Source organism: Capra hircus, chromosome 11 (genome assembly GCF_001704415.2).
Source record: "Capra hircus breed San Clemente chromosome 11, ASM170441v1, whole genome shotgun sequence".
NCBI lineage: Eukaryota > Metazoa > Chordata > Mammalia > Artiodactyla > Bovidae > Capra > Capra hircus.
The window spans coordinates 44,601,580-44,624,846 of NC_030818.1; the positions used below are offsets into that span (position 1 = coordinate 44,601,580).

The 23,267-nt window shown below is 41.6% G+C and overlaps 1 protein-coding gene across 1 annotated transcript; it reads right to left on the reverse strand.

Annotated features, from left to right (window-relative positions):
- On the reverse strand, positions 1,135-22,977 carry SLC5A7 (solute carrier family 5 member 7). Its single transcript, XM_018055318.1, has 9 exons — positions 22,638-22,977; positions 21,191-21,418; positions 16,903-17,016; positions 16,006-16,161; positions 10,237-10,385; positions 9,279-9,422; positions 5,920-6,073; positions 3,785-4,002; positions 1,135-1,852 (listed from the first exon to the last, which is right to left on the reverse strand). Exons 2-9 carry the CDS (start codon positions 21,366-21,368, stop codon positions 1,223-1,225), a joined length of 1,743 nt encoding a protein of 580 aa, XP_017910807.1. The 5' UTR covers positions 21,369-21,418; positions 22,638-22,977; the 3' UTR covers positions 1,135-1,222.

Sequence of the window (23,267 nt, forward strand, 5' to 3'; positions counted from 1 at the left end):
AAGTAGCTCTCCTGGCACTCATTAACAAACCATCCTCATTAACAAACCATCCTCATTAACAAACATTCAAAATTGAGTGGCTTTGCTTTTCCAGTTTAACCACTTTCAGTAGTGTGGCTTGTCTCTCACTTTGATAGGCCCTGTAGCTATCTCACCTTACAAGTGGCTCAATTTCACTTCTGATACAAATAGACCGTCAAGAGATGACATTTTTGTCATGAAGCAAAATGTTCCAAACCTCAGATGAAGGTAAAATTCACTGTTGTTCCTGGCACTTCCTACTTAATGGCCTTCTTGATTTGTCACTGCCAGATTGCCTAATGATCATGGCTTTCTCCCCACACGTACTTTCCCCAATGCATATGGTAGTCCTATGGTAGTTTTGCTGCTGCTGCTGCTGCTGCTACGTTGCATCAGTTGTGTCCGACTCTGGGCAACCCCATAGATGGAAGCCCACCAGGCTCCTCTGTCTGTGGGATTCTCCAGGCAAGAATACTGGAGTCGGTTGCCATTTCCTTCTCCATGGTAGTTTTAGATACATCCAAATGAGCCAGGAATACTCTACCATTAGGCACTCTTTCTTACTGTTACCTTGCATGTCAAGAAATGCTGCTACACAATATTTTTTTGTTTGCTTTGCCTGTGCTCAGAATAACACACATCACCAGTAAAAGAAACAAACTGCATAGTCAGCAAATGTTATCGTTAACAGAAAAGAAGAAATTACTCATCACACCAGAGAAATCAGCTGACAAATTCATTGTACCATCCAGTGGAGTGGCAGGAATTATTCTGATAAGTTCAGTGTGATAGTTAAATCAGACTCTCGGGGCATTCTCCAACAAGGTCAGGATCAAGGCTACTCAAACTCCTTGGCTTTCTCATATCTAAACTTCCTTTTTCCATAATTAAGGTGAAAACTCTATTTGGCTTTCTGTTTTTTGAGTGGGATTTTAGCCATGTTCAGATACTTAACAAAACTACCAAGAGTCAAAATTAAATGAAGATGAGACATGTCCATGAAGGAGAGAAAGCTGCTGCTTCAAGGGTGCTTCCTTCTGACTTGTCTTGGATTTGTGCAAGTTAACTACTCTATGGATTTTTGTCCTCCTCATTGTCATTATTATTTTTTTAAATATACTGTATATGCTGCAAACCAACCTTTCAGGACTAGTCTGCTCTAGCGCCTCATCTGAGAAAGCAGAGTTTTATGCAGATGTGGTTACTGTAAATTATCCTCAGTCCCAGAGCCCTCTGGACTTGAATCCATTTCCAGGAGGGCCTCCTGATGGGTGAAGGTCGAGCTGAGAGTTATGCTCTGCCGTGGCTTCACAGGTGCGAGTTCATCTAGTTTAATGTTTTCATTTCTAACCAGAATCGTCTTGTCCATGTTCTCTTCACTGTGCCTTGCAACAACAGCATCAAATACATCCAGTTTTGGTGGTAAGGTTCCACTTTCAAACAAGTATTTGGCTAGATAGGAGATGCAAATGTTGGATAAAAATGAGGTCACCATGGCGAGGGTTTTAAATGGGAATCTCTGGTTATATATGCCACCTTTATCAATGTAATAGCCAGGGTAAAAGATCAAAGGCTGCAGGTTCAGGTAGGGCTCCCCGCCAGTGACTCGCAGGAAAAGGCCCGAGACGTAACCTGCCGCGGCCCCATACGTGTTGGTACCCTTGATGAAGAGCACGCAGAGCAACTGCGGGAAGATGATGATGTAGACCAGGTCAGAGCTGAGGTACCAGAGCCCATACACTGTCTTCGTCAGCAACGCCATGGTCATTGCAGAAGCTCCAAACACGAATACCGTGATGCGCATGACCCAGACGATCTCCTTGTCGGAAGCCTGTAAGAAATCGCCATCAAGTCAGTTTTTCTCAGAAAGTACGGGCTTCTCCCGGAGGAGAAGGAGATGCCTTCCCGTGCTTTAAAGCTGCCCTAAAGAATAACTCTGGTTCAAATGGCACAGCTTACAGGTAAAATCAGCAGTAAGGAACAGAGCAATCTAGGTGGCCTCCATGGTGGACCTGGGGAGGAGTTTCAGTGACGGGTATGGAGGAACCAGAGCGCACCTTTGCGCTCCTCGCTGAATGTCAGAAAGAGACGCAAGATGCTGCAATGTGGCAGTGAGGGGCGTGGCCTATCTGGCTTCCTCTCTCCGTTGAGAATAACCGCCTTATAAAACAAGTGGCACCACTTAGATGCTATGTGGCAATACTTGTAAAACATCGTATAAATATTTTTTTCAAAGAATAGTTTATAAGCTTTTAAAAAATCATGAAACTAAAAAAGTATTATGGGCTTCCCTGATAGCTCAGTTGGTAAAGAGTGTGCCTGCAATGCAGGAGACACTGGTTCCATTCCTGGGGTCGGAAAGATCCGCTGGAGAAGGGATAGGCTACCCACTCCAGTATTCTTGGGCTTCCCTTGTGGCTCAGCTGGTAAAGAATCTGTCTGCAATGCAGCAGACCTGGGTTCCATCCCTGGGTTGGGAAAATCTCCTGGAGAAGGGAAAGGCTACCCACTCCAGTATTCTGGTCTGGAGAATTTCATGGACTGGATAGTCCATGGGGTCACAAAGAGTCGGACATGACTGAGGAATTTCAGTTTCACTTTCAAACAAGTATTATACATTGTGTATTTAAATGAAGGCTGAGAAAGGAAATTTGAAAATTGAAAAATTAGGAATTGAATGCAGATTAGAACTAAAGCAAAGCATTGCTAATAACACAAAGGGGGTACTCTGGAGGATTAATTTCTTATGTATCTCATTTCACTGTAAGCACAATCTTATTCATCTGCAAGTAAAAAAACATACATAATCAATAAATTGTTGTTTGTGTATTTTATAAAATTTATTTTTCTTGCCTTCATTTTAGAAAGATCATTGTGTTGATAATAAAGATTTTCACACACACACACAAAAGAAGTGAGACCATTGTGTTAACCATGACCTAGAAAACTTACAGAAAGCCAAGCCTGAGTGAGAGAAGAAGGTGTAGAGGGCTACAAGTCCCTCAGTGAGCATGAGTGTGCTGCTCTATGCCCTCAGATTCAATGAGGAAAATCAAATTGAGAGGCTATTTCCTGACAAAGGAGGACTTGGGGTTCAAGTGAAGAGCAAAACAAGCCTCACACCGATATCTATGAAATAATGACTCACTGTGTTCTGCCTATACCAGGGTTTCCTTAGTTTCTTACTGTATTTAAACTTGAAGTTTTTCTAAGATATTTTAAGATGTTTTCTAAGATATTTTACTCCTTCATTAGAAAGAGAAGACATTTAAATTATTGCAATATGACTGTACCTCTTGGGAAAAAGTTATACTGATGCGTGTCCCTCAGTATTAGAGTGAATAATGGCATGCATTAAAAACCTTCATGTGTGTATTAGTCACTCAGTTATGTTCGACTCTTTGCCACCCTATGGACTATAGTCACCAGGCTCCTTTATCCATGGACTTCTCCAGGCAAGAATGCTGAAGTGGGTGGCCATTTCCTTCTCCAGAGGATCTGCTCGACCCAGGGATAGAGTCCGGTCTTCTGCATTGCAGGCAGATTCTTTACTGTCTGAGCCACGAGGGAAGCCTTCATATACAACATATATGAAGGACCTTCATAAATAAAGTGCATCATCATTTAACCTTGTGTGCGGAATCAAAGTAAGGTCAGATTTTCACAAAGACTATTAATAATATAGAATATTACCTACACATTAAGTGCAAGGATGAGAACAATAACAACAATGTAATGTTAAAGAAAATATAACTATTCTTACATTTTGTCTGAATGAAAGCTGGTAGATGTTGCGAGCAAACATCGAACTTGCTGACAAGATGGAAGAATCTGCTGAGGACATGACAGCAGCAGAAACAGCTCCAAGACCAAAGTAAGAAATGTACACAGGGCAGAGATACTTGAGGACAATCGGCAAGATCATGTCTGCCTCCTGTTTCTCCCTGGGAGCAATAGGCCCGTATGCAGTCTGGTTCCAGGCTGTTGACAGAAACAACAAACACAGCCAAAGAGCCATCTATCCATCCATCTGGAGTTCTTCTATTTACTAGGTAGCTTTCGAAATAAATTCAGAAGATATGACCTAGTCTAATCAGTGGGAAATCTAATTAGTCCAATGGGATATGTTAGTTTAATTAGGTGGCAAGTCCATGTATTGGTCCAGTGACATTGTCTCCTATATTCTGGTGTCTAATGGGTTTTGGTTACACTTAATCTTATCCACAGGACCTGCGCAGGATATGGTGGTGTGAGATTTTTTAATACAAATTTCTCTTCTGCAGTGTTACAATGGTGTTATCTTGTGCAGACTCATTGAAAATAAGTGTTCTCAAGCTGAAGCCTAGAGGATTCCTCCAACCACATGGAGATGTGAGAGAACACATAGTGTTTCACTGCTCAGTTATACACAGAAGTGGGTAAAGACAACAGTGGGCCTCTTCTCACCCATTCTCTTCCTGGGTAAAGCCTTGTGGTGGGAGCTTCCTCGGCATTATTTTTCTCTCGAGTAAATTCCTGCTCACAAATGTCTTATTGGTGAGGTGAGCAGTCAAACATGAATTTCACTTATTAGAAATAAACATGAATGGATCAAAGACAGTCCCTTTTTATTGAATAAAAAGTGCAAGTATGGGGTTGAAATTTTCAGGCAGTTTTTGGACTCTGTGGTAAAAGAACTTGAAATTTAAGCTTATCTTTGCATATAAATCTTTACTGCTTAGTTATACTAGCATGTAAGAAGAATACAGCAGAAGCTTTAACAGTTGTTTAGTATAGCTCCTTTTTTATTTGTTGAACGTTAATGGGTGGTTTTCCTTGGATCCTACCATTTTTCCTTCCCTCATTTTCTATTACAGTTGTTCAAAGCCATGCTTTTATCTGGCCAGTTTTATAGCATTAACTGGAATATTATGGGACCAGAAATAATACCCAAGGGTCAGGAGTAACTAGTAAGTGCAACCAAATTAAGGACAAAACTTAAAAAAATGTTCAGAATGGAGGCTAAATGGGAGGTAATCACATCATAAAACTTTTTTTTTTTTTTACCAATTTTGAGTAAGATATTCTTTAAGTGCCTTAGTGTTTTAGTTTATCTTTACTTACAAACTGATTGATTGATTTCTCCAAGAAAGGAAACTTTTAATTAACAAACTATTGAAAATGTAAACTGAAGCCTCAAGTTCAAAGTGATCCTTGTGTGGTTATGGTGATGGCAGGTCAACTTCTGGGTCAGTGGTTCTCTACTTTTCTTTCCCATTAAAAAAAAAAATTGGAGTATAATTGCTTAACAATGTTGTGTTAGTTTATGCTGCACAACAGCATGAATCAACCCTACGTATATATATATCCCCACCCTCTCTTGAGACTCCCTCTCAAACCACATCCCCCCGCCCCTGCATCCCACTCCCCTAGGTCATCACAGAGCACAGAGCTGAGCTCCTTGTGCTACATAGAAGCTTCCCACTAACTGACTGGTTCTCAGCTTTGACTTAGTTTTAAAAGGGAACTTTTAAAAACACAGATCTCTGGCTCTATCTTAGGTCACTAAAAGAAAATTCCTGTAGTGTAGGATAGAAACGAGTATTGTTTGAGTCCCTCCACCTCCCTGGATGAAGACAGCGTGCACGTTGGTCGAGAACCATGGCTGACAAGATCACAGATACACGGTTGATAAATATCCCAACAGTGGGGCTGGGGGCTGCTCACAAATGTCTTATTGGTGAGGTGAGCAGTCAAACAATGTCTGAACTATAAGACGATTTGTTGACGTCTTATGTAACAAAGGCAGATACACGATGGGAGTAATGGGGAAAGTGGGGGAGGGAGGGCAGCTGGGTGCTTGCTGGTAACTTGGGTGAAGCCTGAGTGAGTCAATCAGCGAAGCTGCCAGAGGTTTACCTGTCGATGCTCCAATGGCTCCAATGAGCACGGCTGGCAGAGCCATCACCAGGCACCCGAAAGCTGCCAGGAAAGACAGCACCTGAGCGTAGGTGGCGGAGGATGAAGACAGGACCCTCTGGAAGTAGGCTTGCCATGGGATTCCACCCAGCATCTGCATGGGAGCCATGGGGACACAGGATGAACGGAGGCAAATAGCATCTATTAGTTGTTTTTATTTTTTTTTAATTTCCCATTTTATTTTTATTTATTAAATTTGTAAAAAATTTTTTTAAATTGGGGGATAATTGCTTTTCCATGTTGGGCTGGTTTCTGCTCTACAAAAACATGACTTAGCTATATGCATATATATATCCCCTCCCTCCTAAGCCTTCCTCTCCTTGACATCCCACCCCTCTAGGTCATCACAGAGCACGAGGCTGGGCTCCCTGTGCTGTACAGCAGCTCCCCATTAGCTGTCTATTTTACACATGGGAGTGTATAATGCTTAATTGGTATTTTAAAAATAAGATTAAAAAAAATCATTCAGTAATCATATTTAATAATCACATTCAGTCTTGCTTAAGTATAGCAAGACTCTGAAGTATAGAAAATGGTTTTACATGCCTTTCGTCTTCACAGCTGTCATTGTCACAGTTTCAACTGTGCAGATTTCTTCAAGTTCTTTTCTTTCATAATTACCTAGCACAAGATTTTCTTTTCCTTAACTTACCCACTTTAAGCTGTGTTAAAACTCCCCGGAAACCTTCAATTTGTTCTTATCTGGAAGTTCTAACCACCACAAAATTGTCTCAAAAACATTAATATTCTGAAATCATGAAGTTTAATTTGAGTCAAAACAACCCAATGAATATTTCTGGATCCCAGTCACATGCCAGGCAGTGGAATGGTTTTGGAGCCCGAAGATGAGTGAGAAGTGGTTTCTACTCTTGAGATCCCCGTCCACTGCGAGAACTAGCACACTGAGGAATTTTCTAATATAGAGAAGACACTAGAATTTCTCTTTATACTCATTTCTACCTTGTGCCTAACTGTGAGGTTGTTGTTTTATTACATGATTTACACAATGTGTTGCTGCTGCTAAGTCACTTCAGTCATGTCCGACTCTGTGCGACCCCAGAGACAGAAGCCCACCAAGCTCCACCATCCCTGGGATTCTCCAGGCAACACTGGAGTGGGTTGCCATTTCCTTCTCCAATGCATGAAAGTGAAAAGTGAAAGGGAAGTCGTCGCTCAGTCGTGTCCAACTCTTAGTGACCCCATGGACTACAGCCTACCAGGCTCCTCTATCCATGGGATTTTCCAGGCAAGAGTACTGGAGTGGGGTGCCATTGCCTTCTCCATACAATGTGTAGTACAGTGCATATAAGTAGTCTATGCCTACATTGGGGTTGTGCTTAACATTCTTTTTTTTTTTTTTTAATTTTACTTTACAATACTGTATTGGTTTTGCCATACATCAACATGAATCCGCCATGGGCGTACATGAGTTTCCCATCCTGAAGCTCCATCCCACCTCTCTCCCCATACCATCTCTCTGGGTCATCCCAGTGCACCAGCCCCAAGCATCCTGTATCCTGCATCGAACCTAGACTGGCGATTCATTTCTTACATGATATTTTACATGTTTCAATGCCATTCTCCCAAATCATCCCACCTTCTCCCTCTCCCACAGAGTATAGAACAGACTTTTGTGCTTAACATTCTTATTAGAATATATTATAAAAAAAAATTGGAGACATTGAACTGGAATGTAATTTGTTGATGCTCTAAAGAGGCACCATGGGAACAATAATGAGAAAGAAATAATCATTTAGGGGTTAACAGAGGGAGGTGGAATGGAGGGAGGAAGACTTCCCTAACCAGGGAAGCCCATGGAAATGATATTCAAGTCAATCCTTGGACATCCAGGGGTGTCAGTGGGTGGAGATGGAGGGAGGAGAAGTTCTTAGGAAATAATCCAACATGAAAAAGAAAGCAAGCAAGGGGCAGCCATAAGACCACCGTGTATTTGGTACAAGTAGAGGTCAGGGTGTGTGGGGGTGGCTAGAGAGGAGACTAGACAATTCTCTAACTGACATAGAGTCAGTGTTCAGTAAATATTTATCATGTGAGTGAGTGAATTGATGAGGGAACTTCCCAGATCACAATGTACTGAAGTTGCTTCTTTGACTGTCTCTCTCATTGGCTCCAAATCCTGGGATATCTGCTTGTTTATCAGTATCTCACATATTGGCTCCAGAACAATTTCCTTCTTATAAAAGCCATACAAGCTCAAAAAGTTGGCTCAAAGCTCAACATTCAGAAAACTAAGATCATGCCATCTGGTCCCATCACTTCATGGCAAATAGATGGAGAAACAGTGGAAGCAGTGGCTGACTTTATTCTGGGGGGCTCCGAAATCACTGCAGAAGGTCATTGCCGCCATGAAATTAAAAGACACTTACTCCTTGGAAGGAAAGTTATGACCAACCTAGACAGCGTATTAAAAAGCAGAGACATTACTTTGTCAGCAAAGGTCCATCTAGTCAAGGCTATGGTTTTTCCAGTAGTCATGTATGGATGTGAGAGTTGGCTATAAAGAAAGCTGAGCACCGAAGAATCGATGCTTTTGAACTGTGGTGTTGGAGAAGACTCTTGAGAGTCCCTTGGACTGCAAGGAGATCCAACCAGTCCATCCTAAAGGAGATCAGTCCTGGGTGTTCATTGGAAGGACTGATGCTGAAGCTGAAACTCCAATACTCTCGCCACCTGATGAGAAGAACTGACTCATTTGAAAAGACCCTGATGCTGGGAAAGATTGAAGGCAGGAGGAGAAGGGGATGACAGAGGGTGAGATGGTTAGATGGCATCACCAACTCAATGGTCATGAATCTGGGTAAACTCCAGGAGTTGGTGATGGACAGGGAGGCCTGGTGTGCTGTGGTTCATGGGGTTGCAAAGAGTCGGACACAACTGAGCAACTGAACGGAACTGGAGAAGCTCAAAAGCAAAAATATACAAAATAAAATAAAACACGAGAAATTCTAAAATTCATAATCCCATGCCTCAACTCTGTATGCTTCCAAAACTTTCCCCTTTGTTTTGCAACCTGTAAATCAATCTATCATTAACATCTACCGTGTTGATAAGTATTTCATCAATAGTTTCAATGACTGTATGAACTGTTATACATAATTTACATACCTATGTCTCTGGACACGTAGGTCATCAAGGTTTGTAAGTCAGGTACAATCTGGCCTCCACTGATGAACAGAAGCTCTGATGGGAAGGTGGAGCAAGGAGTGGGAGCCCGCTCACCAGGGTGTCCAGGGGTGGTGATGAGCACTGAGATGAGGATGGACATGTGTGTCACTTACCAACAACAAAAAGCTGTCAAGCCATGTGTAGATTTCAAATGGCTCGATGGTCCCCAGCCAAGGCTTCTGGTACTTGGTGTGCAGGGCAGTGAAGCCAATGTCAGCAACTGCAGAATTGGACAGCGCGAACGGTACGCTGATCCACTGCAACCAGAGTTCGTGAAAGCATTAGTGTGGCTATCTGGGACATGAAAGATTTCATGTATTAGTTTTTTTTTTTTTTTTTTCCTTCTCATAGATGGCTCAGCTCGGTCATTCCTCTTGTTCAGGGGAGGACCTGAAAGTATGTTCTCTGTGGACACCAAGGAACACTGATTTAGAAAAGTTAGAGTAACACGTTGTCAGCTTCTGAGCTAATTATGCCATATCACATTGACTGCAAAACCTTCAGGAAGAAAACACTGAATTTGAGAACTTTACATATGTTTATACAAAACATATGAATATATATATATATAAAACATGTATTTTCTTAGAATTAGAAGATATCCATTCCTTAGGGATGATTTGATTGAAAATAATTTCTATACCCTAGGAGCAGTTTCATGGCATAACCAAAACTAATGTATGGAAAGGTTAAGAGACAAACACAGATCAGGGTCAAGGTTTAAATTTTAACTCTGACAGAAGTACTTGAAGGAAGATCACACATGTTTCTATCAAATGTAGGCATGAAGGAAAGGAGCCCCCAGACCTTCCTAAGACCTAACTGAGGGCACTTTTCTATCAAAATCTCACAATGTGATTAGAGTTTTTCATCCAAGTAATCCATGGAGAAAAGCAAAATTTCCAATACTGTATGACTTACTGTGTGTTAGCCATGGTGGGGAAATAAGACTTCTATTAGTTTTTGCTGAGTTAGTATGAATTACCATGTCATCTCTTACAAAAGGAGAAATGAAGGAAGAAGGGAGGGAGGATGAAAGGAAGAAGGAACTCTGTGAATGGTTCTACTCACCAGGCCCACGAAAATGCAAAAGAGCTGAACGACATCCGTGTAGGCCACAGAGTAAAGCCCGCCCACCAGGGTGTACAGGGTGGCGATGAGCGCAGAGACGATGACAGACATGTGCACACTGGCCCTGATGATCACGCTGATGGTGGCTCCTGCAGAGATGGGATGGGAACAGCCCAGCTGAAGTTCCACAGCCCGGCTCTTCCTTCTCAGTAACCTGAGTGTGCCTGTGCACATCTGTGTTTATATACACATACACACATACATTCTAAACTGTTCTTTCTTTCTGAAATTAGTGCTCTGCTCACTTATTTACGAGGAAACCTGAAACTCATGACTTGATTACAGAATTCCATGACATAAACTGAACTGAACAGTACTATAAGGTCCTGCAATTGTTCCATCAGCTGCCTGAAATTCTGAGTTTATTGAACATGTGCAGTGTATTTACTCACATCCATGAGAAAAACAAGCCTTTATGATGAGCATAACCACCCAGCTTCTCATTTTACAGTTAGCATTGATGTGCTCTTTTGCATTAACTCTGACCTCTGTCAGCTTTTATTAGATGACACATGGTCTAAGGTACCAGGGTTTGAAATAAATTCATAGGAGAAAATAATAAAATTGGTAATAAAATTGCACTTTCCAACGTTTTCAAATTTATGAAAGATTACTTTTATTTTATTCATTTCCTGCAGCATTCCAATCTTGTTCCTAGGATACAAATGTACTGCAGAGTCATAGATTTAGCATCATTTTTAAGGGTTTTTATATTCCCTTAAAAATTTTTTTTAATTGGAGTATAGCTGCTTTACAATTTTGTGTTAGTTTCTGCTCTGCAGCAAAGTGAATCAGCTATGCGTATGCGAATATCCCCTCTTTTTGGATTGCCTTCCCATTTAGGTCACCACAGAGCCAGGAGTAGAGTTCTCTGTGCTCTGTAGTAGGTTCTTATTGGCTACCCAGGCTGGACACTATAAAGCCCTAGAGGAAAATATAAGCAGAACACTCTCTGGCGTAAATTGCAGCAAGATCCTTTTGACTCACCTCCTAAAGTAATGAAAATAAGAACAAAAATAAATAAATGGGATCTATTGAACTTAAAAAGTCTTTGCACAGAAAAGGAAACCACAAACAAGACAACCCCAGAATGGGAGAAAATATTTGAAAACAAAGCAACTGACAATGGAGTAATATCCAAAATATACAAACAGCTCATGCAACTCAATATCAGCAAGCATCATATTTTACAGTGATTTTCATCACTATAAATTCATCAAAATTATAAACCTGCTTTAGAAATCAATCTATGTGAAGAAAGCTGAGCACCGAAGAATTGATGCTTTTGAACTGTGGTGTTGGAGAAGACTCTTGAGAGTCCCTTGGACTGCAAGGAGATCCAACCAGTCCATTCTGAAGGAGATCAGCCCTGGGTATTCTTTGGAAGGAATGATGCTAAAGCTGAAACTCCAGTATTTGGCTACCTCATGCGAAGAGTTGACTCATTGGAAAAGACTCTGATGCTGGGAGGGATTGGAGGCAGGAGGAGAAGGGGACGACCGAGGATGAGATGACTGGATGGCATCACTGACTCGATGGACGTGAGTCTGAGTGAACTCCAGGAGTTGGTGATGGACAGGGAGGCCTGGCGTGCTGCGATTCATGGGGTCGCAAAGAATCAGACACAACTGAGCGACTGAACTGAACTGAACTGATGCTTTTCTAACTTCATGATTTTGTTTATTGTGTTTACTGATGTCTACATTTCTAATAGAATATTAATATCATGGTATGGCTAGCGGGACCACTATGGAGTTTTGCACTGCCAGTTCAGCTTTCACTTGTTGTTCTACACACCCCTTTCCTGTTGTTCTCAAGAGTGGTATAGTTTATATCTTGTATTATTAAATGTAGCAATGATATTCCTCTCACACTAATGTACATGCAACACACTGTGATTGTTTTGAGTCATTAACTGCAATCTTACATTCTATCCTCACTTCTCAATTGCATGCTAATAGCATATGCAGCCCATCTGAGTTGAAAACCCATTATCTAAATCCATTATCTATAGATATCTCAATATCTAATGAGATATTTTGATCTGAGATAACAATGCAAAATATATTTCAAAAGAATTTTCTTCTTAGTGCTTTGGTTTAGTGAAAGTGTAAGTCACTCAGTCATGTCCGACTCTTTGCAACCCCATGGACTATACAGTCCATGGAATTCTCTAGGCCAGAATACTGTAGTGGGTAACCTTTCCCTTCTCCATGGGATCTTCCCAAACCAGGAATCGAACTCAGGTCTCCTGCATTTGCAGGTGGATTCTTTACCAGCTGAGCCACAAGGGAAGCCCATGGTTTGGTATAAAAATTAAATTACTTTCTTTAGTAAAAACCAATTGAGAAAAGGAAAATCTTAGTAAAGAATTGGGAGCAAAAGACAAAGGAAAGTTGGTTATTTACAAGTGACTTTGGACAACCGACTTATTGTTGTATGGATATTTAACAAGTTATTTTTTTTTTTCCTGAGACTTCACTTCATGTTGAAACTTTAGTTGCAGTTCTTTCCCATTCACCTTTGGTCTAGCTTTCTACTGTAATAACAATATTTTAAAGTTACCTCCCATGAATTATGAAAAGTGCAATTATTACTCTACTTCTTTTGAATACTGTTTAATTTTCCACCCTCTGGTGCAATTTCTATTAATCCTACACCTCCAAAGGTAGAGAGGCTGCATGTTACAGAACAAAGATTACTGGATGAGGAGCCTAAAGATGTAGAGTCTAGTGTGTGGTGGCTCAGACAGTAAAAGCGTCTGCCTGCAATGCGGGAGACCCAGGTTCAATCCCTGGGTCAGCAAGATCCTGGAGAAGGATATGGCAACCCACTCCAGTATTCTCACCTGGAGAATCCCATGGATGGAGGAGCCTGGTGGGCTACAGTCCATGAGGTTGCACAGAGTCGGACACGCCTGAGTGGCTTCACTTTATACAATAAAGAATTTGACTGATCTTAGTCCTTGGTTCTGGAGAAGGCAATGGCAACCCACTCCAGTATTCTCACCTGGAAAGTCTCATGGATGGACGAGCCTGGTGGGCTGCAGTCCATGGGGTTGCGCAGAGTCGGACATGACTGAGCGGCTTCACTTTCAGTTCTCACTTTCAAGTCACTTCAGTCATGTCCAACTCTTTGAGACCCCATAGACTGTAGCCCGCCAGGCTTCCCTGTCCAGGGGATTCTGCAGGCAAGAACACTGGAGTGGGTTGCCATTCTAGTAAAAGCTATCATTTGGCAATAACTCAGCGGCTTTAAAGAAGCCACAACTTTCATTTCACTATTAAGCTTGTAATGAATTTTTTTCTCTAAAATATTTTCTAAATCATTCCATCATTTATAGTGAGTGAAACCAAACCTAGACTTCCAGAGCTGCTGTGAAATATTAATTTACTCATGCAGCCAGAAAAATAAATATACTGCAAATAAAGTTATAAAAATTCTCTGAATTTGATCTGTTATATAAATACACATTTCTTTAAGAAGTTGTAAGGACGTTGTCTATATATATCGAGAAGACAGTTTGAGATACTCCTAAATTTTGCAGGTGAGCTATGCACATTCATAGTAAAGTGGTAAAATATCTTGTCCTGAGCTATTTCTAGTAAACACTAATTTTGAAGTATATCCAACTATTATTTTTGAAGAAAACATAGCTGTTAAATTGAAATACACATTTTTTTTAAACTAGAGCATGTATTTCAAGAATAGCAGTCATGTTTTCATAAATATTCTTTGATACATGTGTATGTAAAGAGGGAGACATTAACATATTTTACATGTATGTTGACATACACACAAATGTAGACACATATTTACTAAAATAACTCTTTGCACCGAAGTTCAGAATTTAGCTATTATGATTTGTATTTCCAAAGTACTTTAGAAATAATAGGTTTTCATTCTATCCTCGCTTTAGGGCTCTGTTACATGAATTGATCCTTATTCAGCGAGAGTGAACATTTTGTATTCTGTTAGATATTCAGCCCACTCCTTTTTTGATATCTCAGCAGGCAGTTTGTTCTTAAAACCAAAATTTTCTGGCTTTGAAACCAATGACAAATAAACTACCATTGCTACTGAGAACAAGGTGGGAAGGGAGCTGTGTGTTTATGTAAAATTTCATTAGGATATGACAGGAGTGGTTGTGGAGCATGACCACTCAGTGCCAGGAAAGTGCAATATTTTCACTGAATTATTACAGTAAAAATCATTTACCTATTAAATTCACTTCTTTTCTACATTAAGTCATTCCTTCATCTGACAGTTGGAGACCAACAAAATCAGATACAATTATATAGGAGTCTAGAGAGGAAGGAGTGAAGAGTGGTGTAAAATATTATCTGATGTTACAGAGACCAAATCTGATGACAACCCCGAAACCAGAAGAGTAGCCTGCAGTCTAATGCATAACACAGGAGATTCGTGTCATCTGACTTTTCTTTGGGCAATTTAAAGCCTGACTGAAGATGTAAGCCCATTGCTTCCATTTGGAAGAGGAGATGGAGATGACAGTGTCCTGGATGTCGCACAAAGACACAGCTCCTAGAGGAAGGACAAGGAAGGCCCAACAATGTGAGTCTTCAGGAAGGAACTCAACATTCAGTGGGATGACTTAGACTTATTCTGGATGAAAAAGGAGGGGACTGAGCCTGAAGCTTGCCTGCAATCCCACTGAACTCTCTCACTTCCTAGGTTTTATGAGTAGGCTGAGAACTCAAGGACAGGTTGTCCTTAGCATGGATGGATCTTGGAAGTAAGTTAGACCCCAAAGACTCTAAGTGCATTTTTCAAATCCCTGAATATGTCTACACTCCAACACTCTGGATGAAATGGGATTCATTGAGAAAGGAAAGACTGTTGTTTTCCTTTTTCTCCTTTGAAGAAAGTGTAGCTATGGGTGATTAGTTCATTCATTCATGTGTGATGGGACAATAAGAGTTAATAAGATACAGGCCCTGCCTTCAAGAAATTCATAATTCGTTTTGTGACTATTTGGAACCTGAGAAATAGATAAATAGCCATGTAAATACAAAGTAATAAATCCAGTGAAAACAAAATTTCTGGTTCCTACAGAATGCCAGAGGAAAGGCATCTGGCAAGTTCAGGATGACTGCCTGGAGGAGGTGACATCTGTAGAAGATTTGAAGGCTCTTCCTGGTTGGTTTGAATGGAAAGTGGGGGCTGTGCATCCTAAGGAGGGGTCACTGGGCTTGTGAAGTTCTGGAGGAAGGGAGAAGGAAGAGTCCAAAAGAAGCTCTTCCAGCCCAGTTTAAAGGCTGGTTTTAAGCAGTAAAGGGGTGTGATCAGATTCAATCTAATCTACTGTGTGAAGATCATGGGAGAAGGGTGGCCTTGTAAGCAGCAGGGTGGTGGTGTTAATTTAGGTAAGCGAGGCTGGGGCTTGTGGCTGAAGATAGTAAAGCTGTGTATCTAATGCTTGTTCAACCAGAGTGTGTGTGTGTGTGTGCTAAGTCACTTCAATTGTGTTTAACTCTTTGCAACCCTATGGACTATAGCCCACTAGACTCCTCTGTGCATGGGATTTTCCAGGCAAGAATACTAGAGTGGGTTGCCATTTCCTCCTTCAAGGCATCTTCCTGACCCAGGGATCGAACCCATATCTCCTGCATTGGCAGGTCGGTTCTCTACCACTAGCACCACCTGGGAAGCTCCCTGCATGCAGAAGGATGTTTCGTTGGTTCTCACCTAAGGCTGAGAAGATGGCTGCTGCCCAGAACATCTCTCCCATCAGTGCAGGGATGAACAGCAGCCCACCCATGCGCTTCCCATAGATCTGCTGGAAGGGGTCTAGCATGGTCACATAGCCCTTGGAACGCATGGGTTTTGCAAAGAACAGACCACCTAAAGGAAATTCAAACAAGAGTTAAAGAGAAAATTGAAAATCTGCAATATAAAAGTCTTTGCAAACCTTTTATTGTGTATAATTTCTCATGGGAAATGAATTTTTTAGAATACTTCTATGTGTTGAGGAATCAATCTGCAAAATCCTGTGAGTACAGGACCAAGAAATATTTAGCAATAAAATGAAAATTCCTTAACACAACGACTGTTGTAGGCATCCAAGGCTGTACATAGCACGGACAATTCATGTGGGCTGAAAAATGTGGACCAGCTCAGCACTCCCTTAAATGTCTATGCACCTGTATTATTTGATTAAGCACAAGATCCAACAAAAGTATTCTAAGAGCAAAACAAAAAAGAAAAGATAGGAACTGTGTTAAATAATATTCTTGATCTTTTATTAGTTTGATTTAAAACAAGATATTCAGGTACAATTCAAATTGACTCATTTTTAATGACATGTCTGCACTATTTTGGAAATAAAAAACATCATTACACTAAGAAATTCACTGTGATGATTGCAAACTGATTAAGGGAATTTTTTCTACATATTCCATAATCAAGAGATCCAGTCAGCTACACATTCATGTTGCCACTTTCTGATAACAGTGACTTCGGTGGGATTTCTGGTGGCATTTCCCACAATAGTTATGCTGTTTGACTTATTCTTTTGGTTGCTATTTACACTCCTAATCTTTATGCTTTACTGGCTGAGTCACTCAGGTATAAAGCTTTTCTTACCTAAAATCAGACTAAGAGAATATCCAATGGGTGCCTGAGCCCACGCCAAGCCGTAATCTGGAACATACACGGCCTCGGCTGTCCCGTTGATGTAGCCTCCTCCAACCCAGGTGGCTGAAACAGGATGAGAAGCGAAGGGGAGACGTGTCATGCCTGTGGTCCCCACAGGGCGCCCCTGAGCCCCAAGAGGCCTGTGGGACTGCCCCCAGAGACATGGCTGGTCTGGGTGGAAGTGATTGAAGAGTGAAAATTGCACTTTGGATTTCTAAGACTCATCATGGAAAAATAAGTGTTAAGACTTCTCAATCTTTTTTGTACTGGTTACACAACAAAATTAAAACATTCTCAACATACTGAGTTAAATAATTCTATTATTTACATTAATTCACCTATTTTTTTGTGCTTTTTAAAAAGTGATGTATAGAAAATTGAAGGTTGCATTTGTGGCTTACATCATATTTCCACTGAACAGTGTTGCCCTGGATATTTTCTAAATCCACCGAGTCATGAACATTTTGAAATGATATCATAATATCACAAAGTCTGAGATCATATGTGATATATTTCACGACTGCTTCCATTCTTAATAATGCTACAACTCTCCCCCTAGCTTCCATAACATGGAGTCAAGTGTCTTGATTTCAAGGGCCTTTTATTTTAATTGTATTGATCTTTCCTCATTGATCATGAATATTGTCTTCAAGGAGTGAAGTGTGTGTGTGTGTGTGCACGTATGCATGTGTGGTTGTGGGTGTGGGTGCTTTCCTTTAATAGAGTCACTTATAAACATGCTGGGTGCATAGAGTTTTGGCAAATCTATTCTAAACGATAATGTATTTGTACTTACTACCTTACTTTGTTAACAAAGTGGAGGGAGGAGGGTGCCAGGTGATGTAATTGAGCTTAAATTGCTTTTTCCTTCTATGTCTCCCTAAGGACCTGACCTACACTTAGGGCTTGGGTCAGCCTTCAGGAGAATTAAAATGTTGACTGCATGCTCATTTGCAAGTCTTTGTTCTAATCTGGGTCTTTCAGGCAGACATTTGATATTTCATAAAGAATAATAAGAACTATGTCTTCTTCAGATATTATTTAATAACACTTTTGTAGCATAACAGCTGAAGGAGGGAGGCCATAGAATCAAAGAAAACATGTTTTGATTAAACAACTTTGGGTCCAGAATGATCTATAAACTCTATCATTTTCTCTGAGAAGAACTGCAGTAGTTGATTTTTGCTGAAATGCTAAAGTTAATGGAACATTCTAATCTTGGCAGTTTATACCCTTTGAAGAGTATTGTCAAACTATTTACAGTAATCCCTAGGTATAATTGCTGTGAAATTATGAGGAATAGAGGCTGGCATGAAGCTTACTAAATATGAGAGTGAATTCTGGACTGCAATGGGGAATAAAATTTGACTCTGAAAAATTCTCTGAAATTTCACAGTTAGAATGTTCATAAAACAAATAATTTGTTTATGAAACTGCCAAAGACAAGTGTCTCTTGCCAAAATTTATCTGGCATTTAATCCAAACCCAAAGCAAAGGAGAGAGAGCCTTCAGTGGTTGATCCAATTTTTAAAAGGTCAACATGAAAAGACCTTCCTGCAAAGGAACTTTACATACACAAATGGAGAGTTTATACACAAAATCCTCAAGCGGACAAATGATATTTAGCAGCCACCTCATCTTCACAGCAGCTTTTCCATGGTGTTGATCAATAACAAATGCTATGATATGCTTTTCTTATCCTAAACCTGGTGAAATTTTAAAGACTTTCCTTCCCAACCCCCCCACAAATGGCAAGTATCCAGGACCTAGAGCAATGACTTCTCACAGCACAGCCCCGAGACCTCACCTTCCTGTCAGGTATTTGTGACTCCTAACACCACACAAGAAATGTTTTGCCACGTTAAGTAAATGCCTATTGGTCTTATTAGTGATCTTATTGGGTCTTACTAGCACAACATTTATTAGTGATCATTTTTCATTGTGTAGGTCTCCGCTCCATTTCCAGAAAGAAAACTCGTACTTGAGTTAAAATATCATAATTACAAACCATAGTATTAAAATATTATAATATAGACAGGCAGACTTGGGTACTTTTTGTAATTAAAGTTCCTCTATTGTTATCAATATGGTCATTTGCATGTTCATATATTTTCACATCAGATTCTTGAGAATGAGGATTCCTTTAAATCATATGCATTTTTATTTTCAATTTTTATTCCTTATCAAGTAACACAATCAATGAATCTGACAAGTTTAGATAATATGGTTCAGATTTTAATTGAACTATGATATTGATCAAGGCTCTGTTTGGTTCTGAGAAAAAATCTTTAAAAGCTAAGTTTAAGCAGGACATGTTATAAGAAATATCACAATTCAAATTTTTTCAATATAGTTTAATAGCCTATTAGATTAAAATCACCCTAAATGATAAAAGAACAAATTCTGAGATATTATCTTTATGAACATAATTAATGTATTATTTAATTAGAGTAATAGAAAGTTACTATAATTTATGATTAATAAAATACTTTAGTATGCAACAGTTCATTTATTCTTTTCAACCATTTGAGTGAAATCATCAACTGTCATTTTATTTTGCTTTTCTTCTTATTTTCTTTGTCAAAAGAGAAATCTGAGGGAGATATAATTACAATGCTTTAATTCACTTCAGATAACAGTATCCCTTGTCGGTCTTTAGAGGAAAGAAGAGATATTTGTGCTCTAACGAAAACTGAAGGTGAAGATACAAAGGTGCCTGTATTATTCATCAATAGCTGGATAATAAGAAAAAAAAACAAACAAGAAAATCTGCACCAACGTTTCAGTAAACATCTGCAGGTGATAGGTAAGTGGGTGATTCTTATTCTTCATGTTTTTGTATTTTTTCTGGTTTTATTTATTATGCATCATAGAAAATATTCTGTAAAATACATTTTTTTCTGTATGTGTGTTTATGTAGAAAAAATGAGAAACAGAGGGTTAAAGAGAGCTCTTTTCACCTTGGGTACCTTTATGGAGAAGCGGGGAGAGGCTGGGTGTGGTTCACTGTGTGGCTGCCAGACTTGGCTCTGGTCCTTACTAACCACACAAGTCTGGGTCCTGACGTAGCCTGGAGCCCTTTCGAGTGCTGTTATGAAGATCGAACAAAACCATGTATGGTTGGCAAAGAGTTAAACAAACAAAATGTGAATATCTGAGAGGCAGAATCGATCATCAATAAATTATTCTATGACACTGTAAGTTTCAAATGGCCAAACAGGGATGTAGTCTGCCCAGACTGGTTTGGAAAACTTTTTGAAATACAGGGTTAATGATTTTTAACTAGCACTTTGGGACTGAAATTTGGTATCATTCTTATATGGTTTCCAGTGGGATATTTCTCCACTGGGCACTCACAGTCATCCTGTTGGTATGGATTATATTGATAATATTTAAAAACCTAATACAACTCTAAAACGAAATGTGTGATGTTAGTGAATATGCATCAAGTGACAGTATGGATATAATTTTAAATTGTTGTTTTTCAGTATTGTTTGAAGATATTAACAACCGAGAAGAATAGAAAAGAAAAACAAGCCACCACTTAATCAGAACCACCTTTGGGCAAAGGAGGAGAGACTCTGGGGGCTTCTGGCATGGAGGGGTTTGAATGGGTGATAGGTGCAGTTGGTGGCTGAAGGATTCTTACTAAGACACACCCTGGTGTTTCCCTTTTGTATCAGTATTCCTGAACCTTTTCCTCAGAACCGGGGATTTATAACACGTGATCGTCTTCCTGTGAGTAAAATTACTTCACTACATGGAAGAATAAGGTTTCAAGACAGGACATCAATCAATTTGGAATTGGGCTGCCCCCAAATTGACTTATTTAGTTTTAAAACCATCACTGGTTAGTGTTCATCAACTAGTTAGCATTCATTAAGACAGCTCAGTCACAACTTGATGCCTGTAGTAAGGAGTGAAAGGAGATGCTGCCTGCATCACATCGATGAACAGAAACACAACTTGTGAGACTCAGGCATTTCTGCACATTCCCCCACCTCTTTGTTTTCACTGCTTCCACCCACGCAGCAGCCCAGAGCCCAGATTTCTCTCACTGATGTTCTGTCCAGTAACTGATAACATCATTTGGTTCAGCGCTACTGGGTTGAAAATATTTGAAAAGTATATAGGTAGTAAACACAGAGACTTCCTCAAGGACAAGGAACAAGGTTTGCTTTCTTCCCCTGAAGAGCTATGGCAGGGATGGCACAAAGGTGGGTGTGAGGGGACCCACCTGTCATGGTGAATCCACCCACCAGCAGCCCGATGTCGCGGCCGCCTACGATGATGGCCTCGCTACGCTCCTCCGCACTGCCACTGTTCTTGGTCCTCCAGGCGGCCCAGATGCCAACCAGCAAGATGAGAATGTAGAACACCACGATGGCTACCAGCCCTTCCACCTGGAAATCCATTGTCACTGAGGGCTTTGGGCTCTGCTGCGGCAGCTACTTCATTAAGACTTCTGCGAAAACACAGATGCCTTACAAGCCAGCCAAGCAAATACCACCTGGCTCCTGAGCGGTGGCCACTTAAAGAAGAAGTGTATTGAAATCCCAAGTTCACCTGTGGCTGCCAACAAGCCTCCATTCCATCACTCTATTTCTGTTCAACAACTGAACCTTGTCTTGGGTTTGCAAGAAACAGAAAATGCAGGTTTTGCTGTTTAAGGAATGTGCTTATTTTGTATTAAATTCTTGCAATGTAAAATTAACTGTGTCATGTTTTAACCCAGTTACTTGGGCAAGAAGTCACTCACAATCAGCAAGTCTGTACTTAATTTGGAACCACCGTACTATTCGGGTACTATTCGATCCAGAATTGTTCAGCAGTGTAGATGCATCATAAAGGATCACTCTGAGAACCTATGCATAATCATTCATTCATTCAATCATCATCCCATCCCTCCTTTCAAACATCTTCAGGGAGTGGTTCCAAAATTAACCCAAATATCTGGGGAAAAAATTTAGGAAGATCAACTTCAAAACAACATGGGCCTCCAATTTTCAACAAGTGCGGGAGGATTAAGTTACGGCAGCCATTAAACTGTTGTGCTATTTAGAGGGTCTCCCTCCGTCGACCCTCCCCACCCAGTGTCTTTCCTCTCTCCCCTGCTCCCTCAATGGCGCACACAGGGAAACGACTTAAAAATACAGAAATGCCTGAAACAAAGCGGAGCGTCACACGCACTAAAAGCAAGACCCTTAGAAGAGACACGTCAAGTTCTAATGCCTTTAATTTCTAGAATTCTTGTTCTCTCGTATCTTCCTCTCGTGCCCGTGGCTATCCATTCTCCTCAATTGGCACAGACAAGTTTTTGGGCAAGCCAGACCTCCGTGCATGCAGATGGGCGACAGATCTTGGGCCAAAGAACCAGGCTCCGTCCCTTGGGCTCAGAGAAGTCAAAAGGAGCGCGAGTGCTGAGTGAGGGGTGAGCTTTGCCTTTGCAGCCTTATCACCCCGTGTTCCCCTCCCTACCCGCAGGTCTCCCCCCATCCTGCTCCGAGCGGATCCTTCTGTGCCCCAGGGTCCCTCCTGCGTCCGCGGCGTCGCTGGGGCCCCCACTGCACCCCGACTTCACAGCTGCTCGCACCCGAGGACCCAGGCTGCGAGACCCGACCCGCCGGGCGTCCCCGCGGGAGGCACAGAGCCGCGTCGGAGGGGTGGCCCCGACGCGCTCCTACCTGGAGTGGCCGCCGCGCGGGGAAGCGCTCCGCGGGTCCAGGCTCCTCTCTGCCGAGACTGCACGGGACACTGGCGTGTGGTCGGGTCGCAGGGCGGCAGGCCAGGAGAGTCCCGCTTCCGAAGCTCCGCACCCCGAGTTTCCAGAATCGCTGCGCGCGCGAAGTTGACAGGTGTGGGCGCGGCTCGGGGCGCTCGGCGCGGCCAAGAGGCGATCGATCCAGTATTGGCCACAGTCCCCTTTATAAGGGCGGCCGGTCGTCAGAGCCGGGGAGGCGGACGTCAGAGCAAAGTGCCCCGCGAGCCGCCGGGCGTGGGGCGCAGGGGACGCGCCGGAGCCGCGGGCCGGGCTGCGCTCTGGGCGCGGGGCCAGCGCCACCGCGGGGTCCCGGCCTGACGACGCGGGCGAGGCGCGGCCACTCCCGCTCCCTCCTCCAGGAAGCGGGGCTCGATTCCCCGGAGTCATTGCCAATTCCTACTTTCCACGACTCTGGTTGGAAGCTGGGAATGGGGAGATGGGGAGGGTCTCAAGAAATTGTTTTCAGGTGGAGTCTCTGGAGGTCCGGCAGAGGGGAGGGGTCTAGGGAGTCTCGCCTCCCCCAGACTTTGGTTTCTTGAGGCGCCACTCGCTC

What these genes read in the sequence shown, in the direction of transcription:
- SLC5A7 (XM_018055318.1), bottom strand. Translation starts at nt 21,368, where the DNA reads ATGGATTTCCAGGTGGAAGGGCTGGTAGCCATCGTGGTGTTCTACATT. An exon ending in TTTGCATTTTCGTGGGCCTG is followed by an intron (nt 9,423 to 10,236) that starts GTGAGTAGAACC and finishes CTCTGGTTGCAG; the next exon opens with TGGATCAGCGTACCGTTCGC. An exon ending in AGCTTTCATTCAGACAAAAT is followed by an intron (nt 1,853 to 3,784) that starts GTAAGAATAGTT and finishes GATTTCTTACAG; the next exon opens with GCTTCCGACAAGGAGATCGT.